The following is a 9934-nucleotide window of genomic DNA, read 5'->3' as shown; positions in this document are numbered from 1 at the left end:
TCCTCTTCAGTTCTAAAATTTGATGAATAATGCACCTACAGGTGTCTCTGTGCAGGGTGTCTCCACAGACGCCTCACTAAAAAACTCTGGTATACTGCAAGATGGATTTTTCTGGAGGGAATAGGCTTAATCAGCAATGCGGGAACTTGTTTGGCAATGGATTGAATGTAAGACTTTCATTAGTATGTAAAAGTTCCAGGGCTAAAACAATCATTTGATTAGTTGATGGACAAAAAAATTATGTACGATTTTGATAATTGATCATTTCAGTCTTTTATCAAGGGCAAGACATTTTCTGACCTGTTTCATAATATAATTCAAAGCTTTTCTCTGTTTGTACCCCTGTGAACTGAGTATCTTTGAGTTTTGGGCCATTGTTCAGACAAAACAAGCAATTTGGAGATGTCATCTGAACGTGCTTCACTATTTTTCTTATTTTGCTGACTATACAATCAGTTACTCTATAATAAAAGGCCTCTTTAATAGCAGCTATGTCCATCCTTATACCGATCCAAAAGTTGTGAAGGATTGTCACTGCAGACCAAAACACACATGAATGTCACGTGATGTTCTTACAAAAATGTATTGTTTTAAAATTCAATTAACATTTTACATTTAGCAGTACATCAAACATGAAGGTAATTTCCTTATAAATTAAACTTATCAAAATGTATGATTAGTCTTAAAATGAATCACATATTCACATTTCTTGACATTTCCATTTGAACAGGAGTAACAGTTAACATGTACATATGTGCAAAGATCATTTCACAAAATGATCAATCAACGATGTTGCCAATAAAACTCATCTTTCAGTCAAAAACATCCACCTGACTTGTTCTTTATAGTTGACTTTTACTACTCTTGGTAATTTAAAAGAAAAACAAAATCGTTGTCTGAAGTAACTAAAGACAAACAAACAAAAAAAGAAATCAAAAGTCCCTCCATTAGATTTTGCAACTTAAATCCTACCAGCATCCCAATAAGCATGACAATAGTGTTCATGAGTATCTGCTGAACTTGCTTAGAAATCAAGTTCCCACGTGTCCACTGGGACACAGTCGAAGTCTGCATGGCAGCTATTTTTAAAGCGGGCTGTGAGTGGAGGCAGTGAGTCCGCTGTGAAAAAGTTCAGAGGTAATGAAGACTGTAAAATGATAAACGATAGAAACCCACAACACAAAACACCCAAACACACACACACAATGTACACAGACATCAGGGGGTTTCCCTTCAGGAGTCCTCAGTGGCAACGTCCAGCTTTCTCTGAGGGATGTAAACAGCTTTGGCGGCCAGGTGTCCACCGGTGGTTACCATGGCAGCCAGAGGGGAGAGTGGGACCGGTGTGTGGAAGAAGCTGTGCGGGGGGAGTCCAGTGCCTTTGGGGGTGGTCATCAGAGGCTGGACAACAGACAGTGGTCAGTTAGTCTCTAAATTTAGTGTTAGTGTTACTAAATAACCTGGAACTACTTTCTTCCCAACAAACAGTCCTCATGAAAACTGCTGGTAGATACAGATTGCTCAAAATTTCAACACATAACTATCTGCAAATGAATTGATTTCAAAACTTCTTTCTGAATCCTTTGTCAAGTATTTCAGTCAACTTGTCAGCTTCTTGACAAGTTGATGTCTAACATAAAAGAGTATTTCATTTCCATAAAGTCGTGGCACTATGAGTCGAGTACCATTACTCCTCCAGAATCACAGAAGATGTAAAACTGTTTGTTCTCTACCTGTTGCACACTGATCAGAGCCACTGGTTGTCCGTTTACAGACTGCTGGATGGGCACAGGGGACACGGGTTTGATGAAGACCATGCCTCTCTGCTGCAGAGCCAGCGGGCTGGGCAGGGTGTTGCTGGCACACTCTGGAGTCTGAGGGACAGTGAAGCTGTTTCCTGGGCTGTTTCCTGAGATCAGACCCAGGTTCTGAAGGGTGAAGTTGAGGATGGCAGGACTGGGACTGTTGAGGCGGTGGGCCTGCTGAAGGACTTGTGGTGAGGCAGTAGTGGGTTTGTGAAGGCGAATGCTGGTGGGTGTAATCTCCTGGGCCAGGGAAGGTCTGGAGCCTGTTTATGACAAAATAAAACGATTCAGTCCCTCCATTAAGGTTGGACCCTTACTGTAATCTACAGTTTTTAAAAAGTAATTTGAGATATTTTAAAACATTTGGTGACATATTTACCTGCGGTGGGTGTCTGGTAGATGTTGTAAGTTTGAGTTGAAGCCTTGTTGCTTTCTCTCCATGAAACTTGAACTTCCTTGTCGCTGATGAAGGACTGCTGGGAGATTGGGATGAGGTATCCAGCGGGTACTAAAGTCTGGATGCAGAGAAACAGATGTCATGAACTGCTGTTGAATCGACTGACAACAAAGTTTGAAATGCGTTTCTGCTGTTAAGTGAAGCCAAGTTAGTGTTTGCGCATTTACCTCCGTGTGGAGTTGTCCTGGCGTTAGGGGCACAGCTCTAACCGGTGTTAACCCTGCCTCAGTGTCAGAGTTTGCCATCTTGTCCTCTCTGTCCAGGAAGGTCTCCAAGCTCTGCTCTAGCGTCTGATTGACTGCGGCACCACCAGGGGTGTTGACAAACTCTGGGTCCAGGTGGAGGGCGCGAGACGAGGGCCGGCTTGAGAGCTGAGTGGTGCGATGGGCCTTCAGGCGGGCCTGCAGGATCTCACACAGCTTTGGAGAGGTGTCCTACAGGAGGCCGATTAGAAGAGGGAGGAAAGCATTTTAAAATGTTTTAGGTAAGAAAAACTTTCCTCTAACCACTCAGATGGTTGTATAAATCTACCATGTAGATGCTCAAATAGTTTATTCATTTTTTTTTTTTTTTTTTACCTTAAAGTTGGGGTCTGTCCTCTTGGCTTTGGAGGGGCTGCTCTCTGAGACCGAATCTGAACGCAGCCGTTTAAGCGTATACTGGCCCGTCGGGCTCTGCCCAGTCTTATCCTCAAAGGTCATAGAGCGCACGGCAAAGCTGGATGGCTGCGGCCTGGCCAGAGGGTTCGGCCTAGGGGAAGAAGGCTGCAAATACACGGCGTAGGGCCCGCCCCCTCGCTGCTGAGGTAACAACACAGGGATCAGGGATGAACACTGTGCAGGGATGTATGCGACAGGGCCCGCAGGCAGCGCTGCCAGCGGGGTGTGTGGGGTGAGGTGAACAGTAGTGTTGACTCCAAGCTCCTGGGTTGGAGTTAGTGACGGTGCCTGAGGCGGTTCCATTGAACCAGAGGAGGTCGGCTCTACCCTCACAGCAGCAGGTTTTGGATGTTTAGGTCCAGCCCTGGAAAAGAAGCAGGATGCTTAATTAACACTCTGAAAATCAACAACAACCTTTTTATAAAATCTATGGTTGGGAGCTGAACTTGCCATATATTCCCTTGTTCTAGATTTGGGCCGTCTACAGGTATCGGACAATTAAGTTTTATGCTCTTGAAGACCTCTTCAAGACAATTTCAAACAAATTTAAGACTAAGTTTTGGTCAAATCATCTTTTTCTTATTCAAGTTTGCTTTGTTGTTTCTTGACTAACAGCAAGTCATGCTGTTCCTGGGAGCTTAACATACAGTACTGTATAGACGGCAGCATTCTTACCAGCCTTATCAGCTCCACTAACAGACAAACGCAGCAGACTGGATTTACAGAAGCCTAAACAGTTATGAATAACAGTGTGAATGGAACCAAACTTACACTGACTCCTGGTCAAGTTGGATCTTACAAATGGCAGCAAGTTGGGCCATTTTGTTTGGGAAGTCACTGTTTGATGAATCGCCTGAAGACGGTAGAGGACAAGATTTGACATGATCAGGTCATTAATAAACAAACGGCACAATAGTAACCTTGTATGAAGAAACAGTCTCTATACTCACTCTTGACAGGACTGCTTGGGGCTGAGTTGATCTTGCGGCGGTCTTCCTGAATGCTCTTGGCCAGCTTTATGAGGGAGGGGTGTCGGGTGAAGCTGCGTTTAGCTCCGGGTGACGAAAAAAGTTTTTTGGCACAGTTTTCTACAGACGAACGGGACTCCAGTATGCTTTTATTCTTGGGTGGGCATTTGGATGTGGATTCCTCCAGGTCTGAAAAGAGAATTTAATGTTTAGTCTGTCAAATGATGAGGTCAAATTTTTAACACACTATCAGCAACTCTGGCATCTAGTGTTAATATATTTCAACTCATAAAGCAGTTTGTACATAAGACATGAATATTAATTTGATGCCATGTCCTAAATTCCTCCCAACATTGAACCGAAATACTAACAACCCGAACTAAATGGGAAAAGAGGTCCGGTGATACCTTTGACTTGTGGGAATTCTTCTGGGCCGACCCATTCAAAGGCTGGTTTCCTCCCCCTCTCTGCTGTCACGTGGACTTTCTCGATGAGCTTCAGGCTCCGCAGCACGTTAGCTATGTCATACAGCCGCCGCACTTTGGCTGCAAACACATTAGCAAACAGCAAGATTATACATACTGAGGTCTTGACATCTTTGTAACATCTGCTGCTTTATTTGTGAAAAACATGAGACATGTTGAATATATTGGCACTCAAATAGCCTCAAGTCAACTGCTCTTCAAGATGAGCCTTAAATTCTATCTGACGGGCTCAGTACTCACTCTTGAACTTGTTCTTGTCTTGATCTGCACCCTGGTCCTCTCCGATCAGAATCTTGGCTGCCACGTCCAAACTGACAACCCGGGGATTAGACACCAGGAAGAGCATGACAAACTTCTGGCTCATCACCCTCAGAGATTTGTCCTTCCGACTGTTAACAGAGGCTGGACAAGACAAATAGGAACTTAGAAAATCTGATTACTGTGCCATTAAACCAAGAAATAATAACTATAAACAAAATGAGGTCCAGAACATGTGTGTGACTTTTCTCTTATTAAAATCTTTTGTTCAGGAGGGTCAGTAAATACTTTTCAAAGATCTTTATTGCTTGTGGAGACCCATGAATAACCAAAAGGGCAAAAATAGATCAGATCTAGCACTTACTTCTGATACAGTATGTATAAACTGTTAAAGTAATCAGGTCTGAAATCTAACAAACAGAACTCCAGATCATCACCTGCTTTGAACTCTACTCCTGGAAGCTCCACAAAGAAGAGCTCCCTCTGCCCCTGCTCCCCGCTCTCTGGGTCCACCACCACCTCCTTGTTCTCCTTCTCCTCCCCGTCAAACTCGAACTCCTTATCCAGGAGACGCTGCCGGATCTGTTGCATCTGCTGGCCGTACCGATGCTCCTCGCCCACCTGCTTTAAAATGGCCAGAGTCTGAGCCAGTTTGCTCCGGCCGTGCCACGTGTAGCGATTCTTGGCTGAGCGGCTCACCATGTGGAGGCTCTCCAGCACGTTCATGATGTCGTAGATGCGCCTGCGCTCTACATCTGTACAGAAAACACATAAAACAAATTGCCTCAAGTTAATACATTAACTAGTATCATTATCAGTAAAAGAACTGATCACATTAAAGAAACTCAAACCAACAGTACTAAGTCATATGAGAATAAAACAGACAAACATCATTTCCTCATGATTACTAGTGGTATCATTAACTGACCAATGAAACAGGAACAAAAAATACAAATTGAAGAGTAATGAAAGCAACCATAAGCTATCAGGTATCTGACATGTACTGTGATCATTGTGGTTGGATATTGTGTAATTGAATTTGTTAAGATGACAAAAAGTTGTTAGAAGACGTACTGAGCTCAGTGGCCACATCATCCAGGCAGATGTCGTTGTTGAGGGCAGGGTTCGGGCAATCTGGGTAACGTGAGAGAAATTTGTGACAGAGCAAACCCAGACTCTTGTCTTTCCTGCTGATCCATTTCTCAGACTCTTCTCCATTTTCAGTGTCCTATGGGAAGATAATAGAAAACAACAGATAAGAAATGAGTTCATTTGAACTTATCAAAGTGTATATCCTGCTTTAGCACTAGGTTTTCTTTTGTTGTACCTGTGTAGGGTCGACGCCTTCCCGCCCGTCGTTGTCCATGCACAGCTCCTTCTCCCGGTTCCTGATGTCAGGACTGGCCGCACTGATGAGCATTTTAAGGTTGGAGGTGGGCGTCCAGGGATCAACTGAACCTGCTTCCCTTCCTTTTTTAGGTGTAGTGAGGGGACCCATGGTTGGATGGTTCTCCGTTAACACTGCACACTAACCAAATAATTTCTTCTGAGTATTTGCTGCTGCTACAAAGCCATCATCCTAGAGGGGGGAAAAAACATAAAACACTTCATATCTACTGAGGTATGCTAGGATTCATGACAAAAAGTGAATAAGTTATGAGAGAAACAGATTCAAGCTCTGTACTTATATTTTCCATATTAGATTATATATACATATGATATTACATTCTGTATATTTTCCACCTTATCATAGGAATATAATAAGGATCATATTCGCTAATCCTCCTGATAATGACATTCATTTTAGGAGCGATCTGAAGATAGTTTGAATAACTTTAAAACCTTCAAACACACTTAACTTGGCTACATTTTACCTTGACCTCTAAGTTAACTATTAACCTAAACTAGTTCACATTGTTACATTTGAAAATATTTGTCCTAGTTTATATTGCATTTTATTCACCGCAATAATTAGTACCATTAGTCGAAAGCTATTGCTTGAGCTAACTGTATTAATTCATTCATCACTGCTACATAAAGTTGTTGCAGCAGTATTTTCACAGGCAGTCTTACCGCTTATTGGGCGAAATACTTGTCGGGTACCAACATTTTAAAAAAAAAGCGTAAAAACAATGTACCGATAATTAAACTAGAGATTAAAGTGCTCCGTGTCGTTCACGCATGCTAAGATTAATCACAAAATCAGTTTAAATCTAATAAAAACACCAGATTTTTTATTGGCGGTAACTGACGTACGTTCTATCGAATCGCCGGGCCCAACGGACGCAGCGGTCCCGCCCTTTTTGTTAGAATCAGCCAATCGGAGCGCCGCGCAAGATAGCGTAGCGGAAGTGGGAAGACTGTCCCGCGCAGGTAAACTGTTTTTGAAATCCTTGGCGCGGAACGTCTGTGCGGTACCAGCCGGCAGCTCGCTTTAAACTTTCATACGTGGTTGTAAAAGCCTGAAGCATCACTACAAGGAGAAGGTTTCATTTATACGATAACACGTTTTAAAAAGCGTGAAGTTCCCCCAAAAGTTAACGTTTGTTGTCACGCAGACAGCGGCGAGCGCCCGCCGTCTGGCAAGGTTCAGGGTTTAAGTTAACTTGCATAACAAAACACAGTGAAACCGGATAATCTAGAAACTTTTCCGCACATCAGCAGCTTTGTTTTAATTAATTCAGTGTTGCGATATCAACGTTGCACGACCTGCAAGTGTAGCAGTTTACGCAGAGGAGGCGGTAACCCAGCGACGCCGAAACCAAAGCTGTAGTTAGTTTGAACGTACAATTTTAAGACTTCTAATCAAAACGTTAGCTAGACTGATTGCACAGATACATGTAGACTTACCCCAAATCCGAAAAACAAGCCTTCCTCTAGAAGAAACGTCCCATCGTCACGGTGTTGTGTTGTGGGTATCAGGAACGTTATTTCCAAAAGGCAGGTCCGAGCGCTAAAACGTGGATTTTTAACACAAGGCCTCGAGTTTCCACGCAAAGATACGTCAAAGCCTAACGTGCAATAGTACACGCTGTGTGCAGCTCTCAGTTTTCTGTTTTCCCCGGCAGTGGCCCTCTTGGTCAACTTTTCTACAGTGGTGAAAAGTTTGCCCAGTTGTGTCGGTGACCCCTCGTCATTATTTGGCCCGCCCAGTCGGAGCATGCGCTCTGACGTCAACCCAGCTCCAACCCCGCACTTCCTCCTTGCGGGGAAAACAGGCGGGCCCAGATCATCAGATACTGTATGTCCCCACATCTGTAGTACAGGTTGACATAATGATGGTGAACTAATTCAGTGTGAGGCCAAAGTGATACGAACTATTCAGATTATTGTTCTGTTATTGAGATCTGAATCTGTCATGATCATGGAGCCTACAGTAATCCTACAGGGAACATATGGCTGGATTAACTCTTTACAGGTCCCTGGGGAGCAGTTTGCTCCTGGGCCCCCAGTGACCATCCACCAGCAGCAACTAACAGGCTCACCACACTGTAGAAACTGTAGCGTTAAAGTGCTGCATTGGAAATGTTACACAAGTAATAGTATGTAAGTATAAAGTATTGTAATTAAAAGTAAAATGGCTGCTGCAACTGTTATTCTATTATATATCTTATCATTAAATTATTATTACTCATGCATTAATGTAAAGGCATGATTTTGCTGTTTTATGTGGTTAAGATGGAGCTTATTTGAACCATTTAATACAAGATTGATTATTTTAATCATGGATTAATCTGCAGATTTTAACCCTATTACTTAAGGCCTTATGCTTTATTCATTGACATGGAGCTGTGAGTGTATATGTATGTATGTATGTATGTATGTATGTATGTATATATGTGCAGTGCTCTGGGACATTGTACATGCTTTTCCCCCCTATGCATTATGTTTAATATTTAACATGCTTAGTGGTTTTCTACCCTCAGTTGACCATAATAATATGATTTTCAACTAAAAGAATTTTGGTGGATTAAAACATTGTACATACGTTGTATTTAACAGGGTTAATTGCACATATCTTTTGTCGAATATGTGCAAGTATTTGATATATTTTGTTCACTTTTGTAGTCATATGACCTGTCAGGTGACCCCTCTGTGCAGGTACTTGTTAGGTGTGTCTCTGTTCTGGTTTCATGTCTGACGTTTTGGGCACGTTTTTTGTGCCCAAAACTTCATATGCAGTTAATAAATGTCGATTGTACCGACTCTATTTCTCATTTTCACAATGATTGTTTTTTTTGGCCCGAAACTATTAAAAATATTGAAATAATTAAAAGGAAAAGTTGCAAATCATTTGGGAAGCTGGAGCCATGAATTTTTTTTACATAAAAATGAAACGATTAGCAAAATAGTTGCCAAGTAATTTCATGTCGGTCAATCAATTGATTAATCTAATTGTTTCAGCTGCACTTCTAAACATGGTTGGGTAGTGCAAATTGAAGTTGTTTTGGTAGTAAAATTCATAATCAGTAAAGTAAATAGTGGGCCAAGTGCTACTGTCAATCAAAACTCTTAGATGATTGTAGTGGAGGAAAAAAGTTGGGTGGAGCAGAAAGTGGCATGAAAGGAAAATACACAGAGACATACCTCAAAAATGTACTTAGTTATATTCCACCTCTATCAAAACCTGATCTGCACAGCACTAGTTTCTACTCTATTTCAATTTGGCACACAAAATGGCACATGCTTCTTATGCGGACTTGACTCAATGGTTATGGGCAGCAAATAAACAAAAAAGAAAAATCATGTATGAATTAAAGACATCATGAACAATACATAAACACTCATAAACACATGATTCATGTGGCTTGTGGTGGCTGAATTTTGAATGGAGAAGGCTCTGTAACCAACACATAAAAACTGTGAGAGATTAAATTAAGGTTTACCACACCATCTCATTTGCCCTAGTGAGAACTTAGCTTTGACAGAGAAGGAGATCCATATTCACTTAAGCTGTTGTAAACAAAGTAGCCCAAGGATGTAGGTAACATGACAAAATGATCCTTGGCCTTTTGGATTTGATCTCTTGCAGAAAGACAGGACGATGCGGAGGAAGAGGTGCTGGGAAACAAATCACTACTCTCCAGTTTAGGACAGCTGTGAATCCTGAATCATGGCTGCATGCTGTAACCAGATAATACAGTAATAACCAAATAAACATTTATTTTTTTCCCCAAAGCCTTTGAATATATTGTGATAAATGTGGGTTTGCATGATTTTGAGTGTTGGGGTATTTCCTAAAGGATGTTTAGCTGCTTATAGGGAACTAGAAGCAGCGCAAAATAAGAGATGGAGAATGGAG

The 9934-nt window shown here is 41.9% G+C and overlaps 1 protein-coding gene across 2 annotated transcripts; it reads right to left on the bottom strand.

Moving 5' to 3' along the window:
* Positions 1-564: 564 nt before the first annotated feature.
* e2f8 (E2F transcription factor 8) lies at positions 565-7821 on the bottom strand. 2 transcript variants are annotated; one of them, XM_084352096.1, is made up of 13 exons: positions 7483-7821; positions 5960-6211; positions 5707-5860; positions 5070-5387; positions 4615-4776; positions 4297-4434; positions 3872-4078; positions 3693-3774; positions 2841-3285; positions 2430-2696; positions 2185-2320; positions 1734-2068; positions 565-1401 (listed from the first exon to the last, which is right to left on the bottom strand). In XM_084352096.1, exons 2-13 carry the CDS (start codon positions 6128-6130, stop codon positions 1234-1236), a joined length of 2583 nt encoding a protein of 860 aa, XP_084208222.1. In that variant the 5' UTR covers positions 6131-6211; positions 7483-7821; the 3' UTR covers positions 565-1233. The 2 variants fall into 2 exon arrangements, with proteins under 2 accessions (XP_084208222.1, XP_084208223.1); XM_084352097.1 differs by lacking the exon at positions 7483-7821 and adding an exon at positions 6706-6821.
* Positions 7822-9934: the final 2113 nt, after the last annotated feature.

The sequence above is a fragment of the Pagrus pagrus genome (genome assembly GCF_965226575.1).
Source record: "Pagrus pagrus genome assembly, chromosome: 1".
NCBI lineage: Eukaryota > Metazoa > Chordata > Actinopteri > Spariformes > Sparidae > Pagrus > Pagrus pagrus.
This window is presented reverse-complemented; position numbering and strand designations above follow the sequence as displayed.

Excerpts from the sequence above, each read along its gene's own strand:
- e2f8 (XM_084352096.1), bottom strand. The coding sequence starts at position 6,130 with ATGGGTCCCCTCACTACACCTAAAAAAGGAAGGGAAGCAGGTTCAGTT. Across the intron at positions 4,777-5,069 it reads AGGAGTAGAGTTCAAAGCAG|CCTCTGTTAACAGTCGGAAG; the intron begins GTGATGATCTGG and ends TGTCTTGTCCAG. Across the intron at positions 4,435-4,614 it reads AGACAAGAACAAGTTCAAGA|CCAAAGTGCGGCGGCTGTAT; the intron begins GTGAGTACTGAG and ends ATGTGTTTGCAG.